The 17801-nt window shown below is 31.4% G+C and overlaps 2 protein-coding genes across 11 annotated transcripts in view; one reads left to right on the top strand and one right to left on the bottom strand.

Annotated features, from left to right (window-relative positions):
* The window catches only part of LOC139510105 (poly(rC)-binding protein 3-like), a 112578-nt gene extending 105068 nt beyond the window's left edge, over positions 1–7510 (bottom strand). For 9 of the 10 annotated variants that reach the window (XR_011661830.1, XR_011661831.1, XM_071296387.1 and 6 more), the window contains exon 1: positions 7369–7510. The gene's annotated coding sequence lies outside the window, so the exon portion shown is untranslated. Of the gene's footprint in view, positions 1–6706 lie in introns of all 10 variants that reach the window. The other variant, XM_071296363.1, reaches the window with a different exon arrangement.
* Positions 7511–7714: 204 nt separating this feature from the next.
* LOC139510104 (molybdenum cofactor sulfurase-like) overlaps positions 7715–17801 on the top strand; it is a 30580-nt gene continuing 20493 nt past the window's right edge. The window contains exons 1-3 of the mRNA XM_071296361.1: positions 7715–7897; positions 11324–11480; positions 13897–14501. Of these exons, the coding sequence (XP_071152462.1) occupies positions 7825–7897; positions 11324–11480; positions 13897–14501 (835 nt within the window). The 5' untranslated portion in view covers positions 7715–7824. The remainder of the gene's footprint in view (positions 7898–11323; positions 11481–13896; positions 14502–17801) is intronic.

Genomic DNA, 17801 nt, shown 5'->3' with positions numbered 1-17801 from the left:
GCCAGGTATAAAACATACCATAAAGGGGGATTTGAGATGTGAGATAGCTAAAGGGTTTCAGAAACATGTCAGGTATCCTAAAACATACCATAAAAGGGGGATTTGAGAGGAGAGATAACAAAAGGGTTTCAGAAACATGTCAGGTATCCTAAAACATGCCATATAAGGGGGATTTGAGAGGGGAGATAACAAAAGGGTTTCAGAAACATGCCAGGTATAAAACATACCATAAAGGGGGATTTGAGATGTGAGATAGCTAAAGGGTTTCAGAAACATGTCAGGTATCCTAAAACATACCATAAAAGGGGGATTTGAGAGGAGAGATAACAAAAGGGTTTCAGAAACATGTCAGGTATCCTAAAACATGCCATATAAGGGGGATTTGAGAGGGGAGATAACAAAAGGGTTTCAGAAACATGCCAGGTATAAAACATACCATAAAGGGGGATTTGAGATGTGAGATAGCTAAAGGGTTTCAGAAACATGTCAGGTATCCTAAAACATACCATAAGAGGGGGATTTGAGATGGGAGATAGCTAAAGGGTTTCAGAAACATGTCAGGTATCCTAAAATATACCATAAGAGGGGGATTTGAGATGGGAGATAGCTAAAGGGTTTCAGAAACATGTCAGGTATCCTAAAACATACCATAAAAGGGGGATTTGAGATTGGAGATAACAAAAGGGTTTCAGAAACATGTCAGGTATCCTTAATTACATACCATTAAAGGGGATTAGAGAACGGAGATAATTAAAGGGTTTCAGAAACATGTCAGGTTTCATAAAACAAACCAGGTACCATAAAAGGGGGATTTGAGATGGGAAATTAGTGAAAAGTTTCAGAAACATTTCACGTTACTATTGTAGACTCTAGGCATATAATAATTAAAAAAAACAATGTCCGAATACTCAATGAAGTCACATTAACCCTAAGACACCAGATAAAAATATATACCAAGTTCCACAATTAAATATTTCAGCAAACGAAGCCCTTGGATTTCCAGCACAGGTATTGATATCAGGTTTTAGAAATATTTCTTAATCAATACAATTTTCTTTGATTTTGAAAGACTGATTGTTTTTTTCCTACATATAAAATTATGACAACTATTTTGTACACAACTATATATATATATATACACTTTAGAAGTGCATCAGTAATGCATTGTAAAAGGTATTAAAAAATTTCAACATTTTTTGAGATATTAATACATGTATCAAAATAGAAATGTCACTTCCCCTTTGAGCCTCAATATTTATTCTAGAAAGCATCAACAAGTATAACCATCAGAAAATAAATCCTCAAAGAAAGAAAAATCAAGGTTTTCTCATAATGTTGTACTGAGAGGCATACATAAATGAGAAAAACATACCATTAATTAATTTCACACTTGTGAAGAAAGAAACATAGTCACTTTTCACAGAAGAGCTGTTCATCTTGATAATATGTTAAAGAAAATCTGTGAGGAATCATAAATCTGTGAAGGTGAAAAGAAAAGTTTTAGAGGTCAAACTTGTCCCAAGGAAAACAATAAATACTGCAAAAAAACATTTTGAATTATGATACCAGTTGTAGTTACTAAGAGTTTAGTGCATGTATGCTGCAAATCTGAATGTTGAGACTACTGACAAAATGTGAATTCTGTTTGTTATATGGCGGGTAATAAAAAGAGTTTGACTGCAGCTTGCTCCATGTGCAGTGGCATATTAACATGATGATGCTGCTCATTCTTTTCATGTTTTGCAGACTAGTAAAACAGTCAGTTGTGAATTATTAACACAACTTCATTTATAAGAAAGGTAACAAACTGAGTTTCTGAGGTATACTGGTAAGAATTCAAAGTTTAAACTTCAGTGACCTCTGGCCTGTTTATGTAAGCTTAATTTAAGGAAGTAATGTCCTTGATAAAGTCATCTGAAGCACATGACTTCTTGTCTCAAGAGAGAAATATTATCTTCCCTCTTATCTTGTACTTCTCTAGTACAAGGGGCTCTTGTAAAGTTACATTTTCGACTGGTACAGAAAATAACATACTTGAGATGAATAGAAATTCGTAAGACTTCTTAAAACTAGCAGCTGACATAAAATACTTGATGAATTTTTTCAAGTTAATTTTTTTATGGTCTTTTTAATAAATGAATTTTTTAAATTCTATTTTGATTTCTGTAAGACCTATTACAGACTTGAAACAATTCAAAGTTGAACATATTGAAGCAGGGGAGTATCCAGTCTTTCATAAAAAGGCGAGGGGTTCCTAATCCAGGATAAAGGGGGGTTTCCAACTTAATGTCCCCATTCAAATGCATTGATAGTCTTAAAAAAGAGGGGGGTTCAAAACTCTGAATTCACCATTGTCATTTGACACAATGATATATCTTATTGTTGAAAATAGAATGTTGCCCTCTAGATTTTTAATGTTTATTTTTGTGAATGAGTTGCTGTCTAATTGACCTCTCCTTATACTCAGTACAGAATCTAGGGTGGACTCTTGTACAGATAACTTGGTACAATGACATTTCTGAATCCCTAAAAATATTACAGGAAAAAATAGTTTATTTTTCAGTCCGTGTACAGGTTACGAGATGTACTAAATGCTACAGATCCTTTCAATCATTTAAATAGGGTTTAAGACCCCCCCAAAAAAGTACTTGACCTTTTTTTTTATCATTCCAAGTCATGAACTTGGAAGTTTGTTTACTTGTAAATATCTGAACATATTATGGAAAAGATTTTGAATACATGGTTGGATAAATAACCTATAAATATCCGTTTTTGTTTTTCAAATAGTTATTGTGACCCAAATGAAAGAACTTTAGGATAAATGTATTATAAAAATCCTCTTAATTCTAAAACAAGTACATGTAAAAACTAAAAATCTGGACATTTCAAGTACAAATATTTACTTTCAAAAGAAAAGATTAGGTTTAATGTCCAATATCCCTTCTAAACTTAACTTTAAACCTTAAACATTGCTTTAATTTACATAAATTTAAGTGGTAATTGTCTCCCTTTAAGTGGAAAACCATCTCAGTGAATTAGGTACTTATGTTCACTTTGTTTGAATAATATTTGGATTTATACTTCACAATCCCCTCTAAACTTTGATCAAATTTAGAACAAATATTATTTTATGACATGACTAATATACCCTTCAATGGCAAACAAAGATTAACTTATACACTTTTTCAAATTTTAACTTTTATATATTACATGTATTAGAGTTACAAAAAAAATGAAATAACTTCTCTCCCTCATCTTTCCCTGCCTTTTTCTTGAGATCTTTATCCTAACATTAAGTGCCAAAAAACTGTCAAACTTTTTGTTCCATTTTATGAAATTCTAGACATTATCACATGCAAATTTCTGCCTACCTCTGTGCCTTACAATATAGATTTGCCAGTGTGGTATAATAGTATCTTAATATTCTCACCAACAAAACCAGACTTTCAACAATATAACACCAACAATTTTTAAAATGCGTTTATATGCATACTTATAAAGTTCATCATTCAAATTTCATACCAAATGCAAATTACCTCAAGGGAGACTATTGAAGGAATAGATCGGTACAGAGGAAATGAAATTATTAGATTTAAATGAAACTCGAGATTCGATCCACAATGCGATAACATTCAATAAAGATCTTTTTTATGACTTGCAAGGCACATTCAATATTTAAATCAGATGTAGATCTTAAATTTTAACACCTTTTAACAAAAGAGGCAATCAGTCATTAAATTAAATCACAATAGGTAAAAAATTTGTTACTTCAGTCAGAAAATGATACTTTTTAACAAAACCTAATGACCATAAATCAATATAACTTCTTAAGATTTAAAGTTATATAATATCTGATGTTAATGAACAAAATTTAAATATCTATAACTTATTCATAGCTATCTATAGATATAATGGAGATTTTATTTAATAAGGATTAAAAACTTATTCTAATTTTACTTTAAGATTAATTTAAATTAACATAAGAAGTATATGTATGTTAATTAATGTTGACAAATATGGACTTGTTTATATACGATCTTTTTTTTAACCGAAGTTAACAATATTTTTGGTCAAACAATTCTATTTTCCAAATCTAAAATCTCATAATTCCCCTATAGAATTATCTATACATTAAACTTCAATGTACTTTCAAATGCCATGATGCATTTCAAATCCTTAAATGTTCAAATGAATACCTTTATATTCATTTAATAAGCTTTTCAAAATAATGTTATGACACATTTTCATATTATTTATCTTCACAATCCACAGCTGAAGCTCTTCAAGGAAGGTCATTTCAAGTGTGTTTTTTCATGCAACATATTTCTTCTGTATTTTTTATTATTATATAAATATGTCAACATCTGCAATTTCCTCAATAATGATGGTAATATTAAAATCTAAAGAGTATTATATCAGGACATTAAAATACCATGCTCTTCTTTCTACAGAAACATGTATCCCAAAGCATCAGTATTTACAGAGTAACACAACACTTATTTAGACTAGGGGCGATTCATTTAGAGTTTTGGCATCTTGTATATAGACACTATAAATGCTTATTGCTGATGACAATGTGTTGACTTTATATGTCTTTTTAGTTTTGGTGCTTCACAAGTCCACATTGTGAAGATTTTGTCACAAGTATGTATTTTACAAAGAACATAGTGTTAAAGTTATGACAATGTAAACTTTAAGATCAACTTAGTCATAATATTTATTTGCAAAATATTACCTTGTCATAACTATTTAACATTGTATTTTTTTGGTATTTTTTCATCAAAATCACATATATCATGTTTGAAACAAGTTCTTTTCATCTTAATAAGCTCACAGGGAGAAAACTCTAGTTTTTATTTTAGATGTACATGTATTTACAGAAAGAATCTAAACATCTTCTGCAGTTTTATATTTATTTCTTTTTTCTCTGGAGAGAGGAATATTTTTTGTGTAGATTCCAAACAGATGCATTTCCATGCAGATACAGCCATTATAAATCTTCTTGACAATAGCCAGAAGTTGTACAAAGTAAAAAATAGAAACCACAAGAACTGAACAATAAATAACCTCATAAAAACAACAAGAATTGGCCCAAATGTTATGACTGATCACTTCTTTGTTCTTGATAATCAAAATTGACATAGTAATCATTACTGATGACATATAATGCTCAGTAGGTAATTATAACTGTATAATAAATGGTCTAACTAAGGTGTTAACAAAACTTTTATACATATGTACGTATTGTGTATTACACAGTCATTATCTATCTTTTATCTTGTATGTAAGAACTGCAAAAAAACAATCACATATTTTATTATCTGCATTGTTATGTGTTTTTGTTAATGATTTTGGTACACTGTTCAGGTTATACAGACAACATGTTTTGATTTGATATAAGTAAAACCTTTCTTTAAAGTCAGCAGTTTTTACCATTCATCAATGTTCTCCTTTGTGCTTACACCATGATAAACACTTAGTACTATGGTTTGCAAGTTATTACTGATTTTACACCAGATGGATGTTCTAAAGAAACACAGGAAAGTCATCATTGTTGTCTTTTTCTCACCAAATACATGTATTGTCATTAAAACAATCTTCACTTTTGAAATATTACCTGTAGCACTCAATCTAGTCTTTATAGTGTTTCACTGTCTTGAAAAAAAGAAATTGACGTAGAACTTTGATTTCTGGGCAGAAAAAAAACATGTTTCAGGATTGTAAAGTAATTCTGTAAAAGTTTGACAAGGACCAGAATAATTCCTCTAATTTGTGTATTCTAGAAATACAAGTCATACCTTCTTAAATATGTTACAATGTAACTTTAAAATGTTCAAATGAATTAAAAGCGATTAATTCGGCAGCAACCCTACCAAAACAACAGTTAGACTTTAAGGTACAATGTAGAAATATTGGTTTACCTTCAAGATTCCTGTTTTCATTTGAACCAGAAGGTAAACCAACACTAAATTGTTTCAATATTATAAATTTTTGTGATTTCTTGTAACCGTTATAAATCACAATTTTAGAGACATATTTCCCTTTTATTAAAATGAATTCTAGATTCTTACCAATTTTAAAAACAAATGGATTAGAGGCTAGTCAGGGAGCCTTTAATTTTACTGGTAAGATTACCCCCCCCCCCCTCTTTTTTTTGGAAAAAGAACTAATTCACAATTGAGCACAATGAAAAGTATCCTTATTCTGAATATATACTTCACACAGATAAAATTTTATTTAATGAATATACATGTGGGTAATTCCTAACAAATTTTTTTGTCTATTGTGAATATTGTTGGGAGACCAGTCTCATTGACATTTACATGTACTTTGCAATTATAATCTTAGGGAGATAATTGCTTTTAACAAGTTAATAAAATATGGACTATCTCAATTACAGCTCAACAAAGTAACTGAAATGATTTTCCTCTAATTGAAACATTTTAACATTTATTTTATTTTAATTATAACATATACATCTTAAAATTGTTTTGATATAGTCAAAAATCAGATTAGGGTTTTTATTTCAACATTTTTCGCAGGATACATTTTCACTCACCACTGAGAAAGTAAAACTTTTCCACAGACCTATTATTCACAACAAATCACCAGCTGAGACAACCTGTGGATAGGATTAAATCCAGACATTTGTGTTGTAAACACTTTTCACAAGTTAAATGACATACAAATAACAAAAATACTCCACCTTTTATTGCAAATTTATTCCAAATTTAAAATCGATTTTTAACAAATAAGATAAATTCCAAATTAATGTCACATTGTCACAAATGTCACCAATACACATTTTTTCCACCAGTTTTGTGTATTCCTTTCTGTTTGTGTATTCACTTTTGTAGATATCCTGTGAGTGCACTGCTCTTAGGCTTAAGGAAAAAGCTCTGGTTAGTTAGTATAAGGTGAGGAAGGATTTTCCGTTGCATGCTGAAATCTTCGTTGTAAATCCTCAAGATGGTCGCGATCGGTAGGAAAGGTTTCAGGATTAAGACAGGGTAACAAAAAATTAAATAACGGGATTATAGGAAGGAATGCGTATGTTCGATATATATACAAATGTACAGATATTTATTTTTCTACGGGAAAATATCGTAGGAAAGAGAGAATTGATTTTTTCCATTTACCGTGATTTTAATAAGAATTAAAAAAGGTATTTTACAGTACACACATGCAAGGTAAACAGTTTTATGAAAAGCAACGTGAATATATTTAGCTATTCTAATACACCACTAATGCACGTGCGTTCATGGCAACGTGCGCGCATGATGAAAAAAAAATGAATGGAAAAATAAAAGAAAACATGTTAACAAAGTGAAAGGTAAAAAGCTAAAAAGGAAATGTGATGTAACATACCTTTGGATAAACTAGCAAGGGATAGGCAGGTTGGTTGACAGTAAATATAACACACAAGAATACACAGCCAGGGAAAAGATGCAATTAGGTGAGCAGTGCGGGAATATAATAATCATGTGTAGAAGACCGAATTACTCAAATCGATTATTCCGCTAGTTTATAAGAGAGCTAATTATTAACAAGACTTGTGAACTTTAATGAACCATAATCAGACATTTATTATCAAAAGACTAATTATTATAATTTTTAATAGTGTATTTCATTTATTTGGCGATGTTTTGATACTTAATTAATGAAACGCGGATGAATACAGTGAACCCCATGTTTGAGGTCACTCCTGGCAGGTGCTTGTCACATGACCAAAACAAATGGCAGCCTCCACGATTGTAAACTTGAAGAAAGTTATTATGTCAAATAACTCAATAATGATTTAGTTTTAAAACTTTTTAATTGAATATGATGGCTAAAGATGGTCTACTCAACAGTTCCCTCAACTTTGATAGGGTTGTCGAGTTTCCTCAACTAAAAGGTAACATAGGAATGATTACCTGCGAACTAGATCATAACACCTGAACTGTGCAAGGTTGAATTTTATCGCCTGCTGTTTATTTTCGTCAAATTTTAAGGCAATTGAAAGATAACTATTAGACCATCGCTTATCTATCTTATCAAGGTCATAAAATCAATGGAATATTACAGAAATCAATTTTAACATTGTATTAGACAATGTTAGATAAATAAATAAACTAGGTTTGAGGGGCTAGACTGGGACTTTGTGATATGATGTCCTGTTATTGCATGCACAATCAAGTTGATTCAGTTATTGTTTGTTGGCTGAATAATAGTCAATCAGCTAAATAATAGTTAATCAGCCAATTTTAACCTAAAATACAAATATTTTATTTGCCAATCACGCGGCACCCTAAATGAGCAAAATAATTACAATATATTATTTTATTCATTCATACATATTTTATTTTATTTTTCTAAAATAACAGTCAAAAAGGTGTTCGACAATGTTGAATGATCACCAATCCTGTACCTTTCATTTAATACCTAAAAAGATAAATAAACATAAATACTGAACTCAAATATATATTTACAATCAACATATATTTGTATTTACACCTGTGTGTAGGAACTATATTGTCTTCTTTCTGATTTGTACTTATTGACTGGCCGGCCCAGAGTTTATGGTGCCTTTGAATTTTTACTAGATATCATTTTTGTTTGCTATGGAGATTCTGTACGTCTTCAAGTTTTCAGAATTCCCATGAGGACTAACTGTGCTCCACTTATTATTAGGTCATTAAGTATGCCATATTTTGGTATTAATATCATAGGCAGATCCAGGGGGTCCTGGGGTCTCTGGCCTCTTCCCCCTTTTGTGGAAAAATTGCGTTGATTATATAGGGATTCACTAAAGCATGACTGGAGTAGGGCAGCATGACTGGAGTGGGCCCCCCTTAGGTCAGTCAGCAGGCCCCCCCCCCCCCCTTATGAAAAGCTCTGGATCCGCCACTGAATGTTGATTCACTCATAGGGCATTGGAAATAAGCACCTTTATTCTAAATCCAGTTGGTGGCATGATACAGGTTATGTTCTTCTCTTATATTTTATGATGGTATAATACTAAATACAGAAGATGCTTAACAGGAGGGATTGTGCTTCTTTTCATATGATAATAATAATTAATACTTTATTTAGAGAGGGTTAAATCAGTTAGTAGAATACTAATCTCCCCTGATGCCCTCTGAATAGTTTGAAATATACAATGATATATTACATGTATATACATTTACATACATACTTTTTATTCAAAACAAAAGGCATAAAAACATACAGAATCGGTTCAAAAACATATTTTGTTAATGTCAGATATACAAGACAAAAAATGGACTTTTAAATAGATAAATTTCATCTGATAATTACATTTTTTTGTTTAGAAACAAGAAATTATAAAAACTTTTTTTGAGCTGTTCTATTTTTTTCTATCTTTTTGATTTCAACTGGAATACTGTCATGACTGTTCGAAAGAACTGTAATGTAATATTGAAATGTTTTTTTCATAAAATTTGTTCTTGGACGTGGTATGAAAAGACAATTATTGTCCAATGAACCCAAAGAATATCTTGCATTAACATTTTGGTTATTGTTAAATAATTGACAAAGATAATCAGGTGCAAGACTATTTACAATCTTATACATTAATACTCCTTTGTGATATGTGATTCTTGTTTGAAAAGTTAATCATCCTGATGAAGACATAATCTTTCTGAAATTCAATCAGTGTAATTGAGGTCTTCAGCTTGCATGTCAGAAACTGCTAGTAGTCCATTGTTAATTTATGTATCATTGTCATTTTGCTTAGATTCGTTTGTTACCTATTCTGACATCAGATTCAGTCTTCTTTTAAATGGAGTTTTACTGTGTGTATTGTCAAGTGTTTCTTTATTTTACATTGGCTTGAGGTATAGGAGGAGGTTTGAAATCTCACTAACATGTTAAACACTGCCACATTTTTGCGCCTGTCCTAAGTAATTGAACTTGTGTCCTTTGATAGTCTTGTATGTTTTGGAGTTTAGTATGGCCTCCATTATCACTGAAATAGTACACAGTTTTATTATGGGGCCAGCTGAGGCCCACATCCCGATGGACACTGATGGAGGATTTTCTAGTTGTGTTGAAGACACATTGGTGGCCTTCAGCTGTTATCTGCTCTTTGGTCAGGCTGTATTCTCAATTTTGTTGTTATATATATACATTTGTATTTATATTGTTTTTGCATGATTCAGTGAGATTGTTAGGCTAAATTATGACAGTAAATGATTTCATTGCCAGATTTGTATTATTGTAACTCCATGCATAGCTTTGTTCTTCAATTCTAAGTTGTGGATTATCTTCATTCCTCTCAAACTAGTGCTTGGTACCATCTAAAACATGCAGTGAGGTGAGAGTTTTTTTTTCCTCCCTGTTAAAGGCCTCACTGACTTTGAGATGAAGAACAGCAATAAAAGCACTGTTCCTTTGTATTTGTGTAATTTTCACTGTGCATGTATTGTTTTTGTGTCATAGATGGATACCCCATGTATCCTTTCTTTTCATATTTTCTATTAATTAATTTTTAGCAAAAATGGAGTTACAATTGTGTAATATATAATTGTCAAATGAAGGTCTAGCAAGGGATATGATTTTGACTTATATACCCATCATGAGTATTTTAATAACTCTCTAGTATGTAACTCTAACAGATGACATACATGACATAATGAATGATCAGCAATCAAATGACCAAACTGATTTTAAATTTTTAAAATTCATAGATGAAAAATTGTTGTGAGTGAATATATTTTGCAATGGATTTTAGTGGGTTGGTATATTTTCCTTAACGAATTGCATAAAATGTGAGACATGGGGCTTCTAGTTGCTTAAGGAAGTAACAAAAAATTAGTAACAGCCTAAATATTGGTACAAAGCTTTATAATTCTGAATATAGAAAATCTGCCTAAATACTACAGATGCATCAGTTATGTTTTCTCCATCTGGCATATGTCTATTGTCATTGACCTCATTTTCAAGGTTCAGCTACTACATTCAAACTTAAATCATGGGATTTCTCACTTATTGTGAGTAAAAGGACAACTACTATTAAAATTTAAGCCAGTACTTATGTGTGAAGCACCATATATATTTTCTATATGTTCATTCATTTTAAATCCTGTGAATTCTTTATTGTTCCTGGGATACAGATATTTTTGATTTTTATGACCATTATGGGTATACAATGTAGGTGAACCATGAATTTGAAAGTCAAACAAAAAAAACATAAATTTTTCTATAAGGCCTGTATGGAGACTTTGGCTAAACCAATAAATATCCACGAGAATGCATTTCTTTGAATTCATGAAAATACATGTATATAAATCCACATTATCAAACTTCCTTGCTATTTCAGAGGCTGTGTATGTTGACCATGCTGGAACAACATTGTACAGTAAATCTCAGATTGAGGCTCATCATAAAGAATTGCTTAGCAACCTGTATGGTAATCCACACAGTCGTAGCCAAAGTAGTCGGTTAACAACTGATGCCATTGATCAAATTAGATACAGGTACATTATTTAAGACCTGACAGTGTGAGCCTTAATAAAAATAGTCTTGTACTGTCCTATGTGAGGGAGAGAGATGAGTGCTTACAAAAATGTTTTACCCACCACATTGTTTATATGCCTGTCCCAAGTCAGAATTCTGTAGTTCAGTGGTTGTTGTTGGTTCATGTATGTCATATATTTTTTTGAAATTGTTTTGTTGTAAATTAGGCTGCTAGTTTACTGAATTGAATTGTTTCCCATTTTTCATGTTATGGCCTTTTGAAGCCACCTATACAGTATACTGGTATGGGTTTTTATACGACTGCAAAAAAAATTTGCGTCGTATAATGCATTCATGTCTGCGTCGTCATTGTCCCAAGACACATTTAGTTTCCAGACAATAACTTTAGTTTTAGCGCATGAATCTTAATAAATTTTTACCAGAATGTTCAATATGACTAAAGGAAGGTTGGGATTGATTTTGGGGGTTATGATCCCAATAGTTTTGGAATTAGGGGCCAAAAAGGGGGTCCAAAATAAGCATTTTTGTAGTTTTCAAACAATAACTTGTGTTTAAGTGTAAGAATCTCTCTGAAATTATACCACAAGTTTCCCTACCATGAAGGGATATTTAGTATTGATTTTGTGGGTTATGGTCGCAATAGATTGGGAATTGGGGGCCAAAAAGGGGGCCAAAAATATGCATTTTTGTAGTTTTCAAACAATAACTTGTTAAGTGTATGAATTTCTCTGAAATTATACCACAAGTTTCCATACCATGAAGGGAAAGTAAGTATTGACTTTGGGAGGTAATTGCTCAAAATGTTTTGGAATTAGGGGGAAAAAAGGGGGATAATCTAGGTTTTTCTGGTCAATGGACAATTAAGACAATTTAAAAGCAGTTTAAGGGAGATAATTCAAAAACATTTAACATGCAATGTTAGGTATGTTCAGATTTACCTCCCTTACACCTATTATAAATTATGTATAAAGAAATGTCAGGTTTTTGACTAATTGCAAAAAAAAAGGGTGTGATAGTAGTTTTCAATTATTTTTTTTCCAAATTTCTCAAATTTCAAATTTTTGAAAAGTTTGAAGAAGAAATCTTTAATTGCACAATATTGTGCAATAGCTTTGTAAGATCTTGACATTTGTTTTGTGTAAGAAACCCATATAATGTCAGAAATTTGATCACAATCCAAATTCAGAGCTGTTTCAAGCTTGAATGTTTTGTCCTTACTTGCCCCAACTGTTCAGGGTTCGACCTCTGCGTTCGTATAAAGCTATGGAGCACCTGGTTCTGATTGTTGAAGGACATATGTTTGCCTGTAATTGCTTACATCGACTTCATTTGAAAAATATTGTGGATAGTTGACTCATTGGCAACTATACCACATCTCCTTATATTTGGGTGTTTAGTGTAATTATCATCCTGATCAGATAACAACAACAACAATACTTTATTTTAAGAGGGTTACACAGTTAGCTATATAACTAATCTTCCCTAAGGCCCTCACATGAGAAATCAAACAAAATGCAAACATATACATTGCATACATTAGTATAAAAAGTCAAGTATGATAATAATGTTCAATACAACTTGATAAAATTTGATGAAAAAAATAAACATGATGACATGATCTGTTTTTTTTTTATTATTGATACAGCTAGGTTGATTTCAATAAATGATCTGTTATTTTGTATTTGAAAGAATTAACATTTGTAATATTTCTTAACGGTATTGGCAAATTATTCAACAAGAATGGTCCAGAATACATAAAAGATTTTTTAAACAATTCTGTTTTTGGTTTAGGGAGTATGAGGTTTCCTTGAACAGCATTTCTCAAGGGGTATGGATTTCTGTCTGAAACATAATGAAACTTGTTAGTAAGATATGATGGGGCATCACATTTAATGCACTTAAATGTCATCACTAACTTATAATTTTTTATTCTCTGTTCAACTGTCATCCAGTTTAAGTGTTTGAATAAGGGTGCAGAAGGAGCGAATGGGTCTGTTTCTAGTATTAATCTAGCAGCCCTCTTTTGTAATTTTAATATCCTTTTTAAACCCTCACTGCTACAACTACTCCACACTATACAACAATAATCAATTAGTGGCAAGATATAACCATTATAGAATAATTTTCTGCAATATTATGTTTCTGTCAATCAACCAATATGGCCACCATCACTACCCAAAAGAATAACACAGGGTAAAACAGACAGTTTGGAATTTTACTTTGTTCCTTGTAAACTTTGCCACTTTTTACTTTGTAGTCGCAAAACAAATAGCCATAGATAAGATATGATTTTAAACCTAATTTCATCCCTTTCTACAAAAACATTTCATCAAAGTAATATTTTGTTTACCATTTAAAGATATTGAAAAGTAAACAATAAATTGGACCTTAAGCATTTATTTTATTTATATTTAGGGTTTTGCAGTTGTTCAATACAACAAGTGATGAGTATACAGTTATATTTACATCTGGGTGCACTGGTGCACTCAAGCTTGTAGCAGAGTCCTTTGACTTTTACACAGAAAACAATTGTCATGGGAACAAAAATGAAATAAGCAGAATAGAAAAATGTGACAAAGAGAAAGTTGATAAACTAGTTGATGACCCAGGAAATCATGAGTTCAAGGTCAAATCAGGATGTTTCGCCTATTTATTAGATAACCACACTTCTGTGCAGGGGATGCGAGAAATTGTAAATGCAGGAGACATTTTATGTGTTGAAGAAACTACAGATGACAATTTTAAAATACATTATGTTAAAAAAGGGAAAAGTAAAAATGGAAACTCACTGTTTGTGTATCCAGCCCAGTCTAATTATTGTGGCCTTAAATATCCAATGAAATGGATCAACAAAATACATCAAGGTCAATTGCCATTTCAGAGGTCGTTTCAAGGGAGATGGTTTGTTGTACTGGATGCAGCATCTTATGTCAGTACAAGTCATCTTGACCTAAGTCTGAACAAACCAGATTTTGTCTCACTTTCATTCTACAAAATATTTGGATTTCCTACAGGAATAGGTAAGTTTGCTTAAAGAATGAAAACAAGGGACATAACTCATTATAAAAACAGCATATTGTTTTGAGTTTTAGCCTGGCCAAGAAGTACCCTCATACTTAGGTATTCAAACTATTCCTGCTGATGGTTGAAGTTAAAAATATATGCATTCTTTAAGAAAAAATAGAAAAAATAGTATGATTGCCAATAAGACAAATATCCATCAGAGTTCATTATTATAAGGATGCCTTAACTATGGTTGAAATGACTCTTTTCCCCTTTCTTATCCATCCATTGTGATTGCTTTTCTAAACTGATTCCTTGCCAAATGTAAATTCTTCTATGAATGGAGAGTGAAAATTAATCTGCCCTTGGTGCTTTCCTTTTAACATTAAAATTCTAAATTTTAAAGATCAAATCATGTTTGATTTTTACTGCTTAGTAAGATTTTAATATTTGAGTTTGTTTTATTTGTTCTTTCTATCATGTTATGGATGTTGTTAATTTGTTGCTGGGATTTATTAATTGGCACAAGGTATAAAATGTCAGAACACTCCTAGGTATGTTTAGGTATGATTGACTGGTCGTTAAGGTAGATATATTATGTAATATTGTTTGCTGTAATATACAAACAAAAAGTGTTTGATTGAAAGAATCTGCTGCTAACATTTAACAGCCTTTTTATTCTATTAATTTTTTTTTCATTTGGTAAAAGGTGAGTTTGCCTTGGTTCATACAAAGTGCTTTTTAAAGGTACATGTATTAGGTACAACAGATGAGGAGACAAAAGGTGACTCAAAGGTGTGTTTTATTTATTTGTTTTTATTTTCACTTCTAACATACTTAAGTTCTGAATAATATTTTCATTCATTCACTTAAACTACAATAAAATTATGATGAATGAATGAAAAGTATGATTTCCAATGATGCCACAATTATAGTTCCAGAGTTATCTCCCATTGTAAAAAGGTTAATAGATGATAATGGTATTTTGCTATGAGCTCCCATCTTATAAACTTGTTATTATCATTTCAGAGGTTCCTGTATTTTTTTTATCTAAATATTAATAAATTAAATTGATTATTTAATTACCAGAAACATTTGTATAATTTTAATTTGCTATGAGCAGAGACATATAATACAATTGTATTATATATCTCTGCTATGAGCTAAAAGAATTAATTATTTTTACTTTCCTACAAGTGTGTTATTTGAGGAGTATTTGAAATACCAACTTTTATTTGTTTTGGTTTTTTTTGTATTCTGTCTATTTTACATTCATTAGATAAACTTTGTGTTCCAGTTTAACAGCAGAATAATTTTTTTTAATTTTTTTTGTGGGGGATTTGACTTCGGTATCCTCTAGGGGATAAGGGATATAAGTTAAATCAATATCAGTGCACATGCCTTTGGTCCTTAGATTGGTACAACATATGATACACATTTTTCCTCTGTATTATGTTCTGTTTATCTCTGTATACTTATCATAGTTTACATTAGGGTACAGCTACATTGTGTTGTATAAGATATACAAAACTCTTGTAAATAGTTGATGCAGACTGGTAAATCAAAGAGAAAAAAAATATAATTGATGTATCTTTCAATACTACATTATATGTACTTATATGCTCTGTAAAAGTGCAATATATGATAAAGGTTAGTTCTACCATTGATTTCCTTCAGTGCTCATGTATCATTGATATCCTATCTTAGATGGAAGATGTGATTTATGTAATTATTGTTTCTACTGATACAAAGTTTCTGATGCTGATGTGTTAGATGAACAGGTAAAAGGATATCTATACATGAATAGATAATGGAAATGGGGATGTGTCAAAGAAACAACAATCTGACCGTATAGCAGAAAACAGCCGATGGCCACCAATTGGTCTTCACTACAGCGAGAAAATCCAGCACCGGAAGGCGTGCTTCAGCTTGCCCCTAAACAAACATGTTCACTAGTGGACTATGATGGACGTCACATTAAACTACTAAATATATAAATGAATAGATATAATGTTAATTGATGCCTATATTCATGGTGAGACAACAAATTGTACTTTTCCAGGATTTCACAGCTTTGAAAAATTTTGCATAAAAAAGCTTATGGATATATGGAAATTGTATATAAAAATAAGGAGATGTGGTATGATTGTCACTGAGACAACAGTTTCTATCCACCAAAGTTCAAATGAAGTGGATTTATTAACAATTATAGGCAACCATACAGCCTTCAACAATAAGAAAAACTCATGCTGTATAGTCCCAACATGAAAAATATGAAACAATTCAATTAACAAATATAACAGCCTAATTTTCCAAAATAACAAAAATTTGAAAAACAAATATGACATTTATAAACCAAGAAAAATAAAAACTTATTAAAAACTTGCCTTGGGTCCTGCGCTTAAAGAAGGTTGCAGGGTTAAACATGTTTGTGAGCACTCAACATTCACTTAACACTGTTAATTAGGACTTAACTTTCAAATGAAATCCATAAAAATAAGGTTTCTCACAAAAAATAATGAATCCACAGTATGTATGAATAACAAATACACTATAAAACCAGTTAAAACAGTCAAAATTTGAGACATCCCAGCAATTGTAAAAACCATCTTAAACTAATTGTTTTAGATAACATTCAAAGAGACTACATTTATATATTTTATTGGGTTATATTAGTCTGATTTGGACTATAATAGGTACTGTCACAAAATGTGATAGTGTTATTAAATAGCCTAAGAGACTTATGTATGGTCTCTTCTATTCCAAATAATTATGGCATCTTAAAAGGCTATTATATTTTTATGCCCCACCTACGATAGTAGAGGGGCATTATGTTTTCTGGTCTGTGCGTCCATTCGTTCGTCTGTTCGTTCGTTCGTCCGTCTGTCCCGCTTCAGGTTAAAGTTTTTGGTCAAGGTAGTTTTTGATGAAGTTGAAGTCCAATCGACTTCAAACTTAGTATACATGTTCCCTATGATATGATCTTTTTAATTTTAATGCCAAATTAGAGGGTTTACCCCAATTTCACGGTCCACTGAACATAGAAAATTATAGTGCGAGTGGGGCATTCGTGTACTGAGGACACATTCTTGTTTTTTCTTTGACGCCTTCCATTTAAAATAGCCTTCCAAGATGTCATAACTATTTGGACTAGGTTTCTTCTGACAACTAAAGTGCAATTGATACCACTTTGTTTGGTCACAAATTTTATATCCTCACTCATTCTTATAATTAGCCTATCCATCTCTGCATCGTTTTGCCCAACCACAACATCCATGGGTGCACCCATATGAGTGCCTATCCAAACCTATTTCATG

This window comes from Mytilus edulis, chromosome 2 (assembly GCF_963676685.1).
Source record: "Mytilus edulis chromosome 2, xbMytEdul2.2, whole genome shotgun sequence".
In the NCBI taxonomy this organism is placed as follows: Eukaryota; Metazoa; Mollusca; class Bivalvia; order Mytilida; family Mytilidae; genus Mytilus; species Mytilus edulis.
The sequence above is the reverse complement of the archived record's forward strand: the minus strand, read 5'-3'. Positions and strand labels throughout refer to the sequence as shown.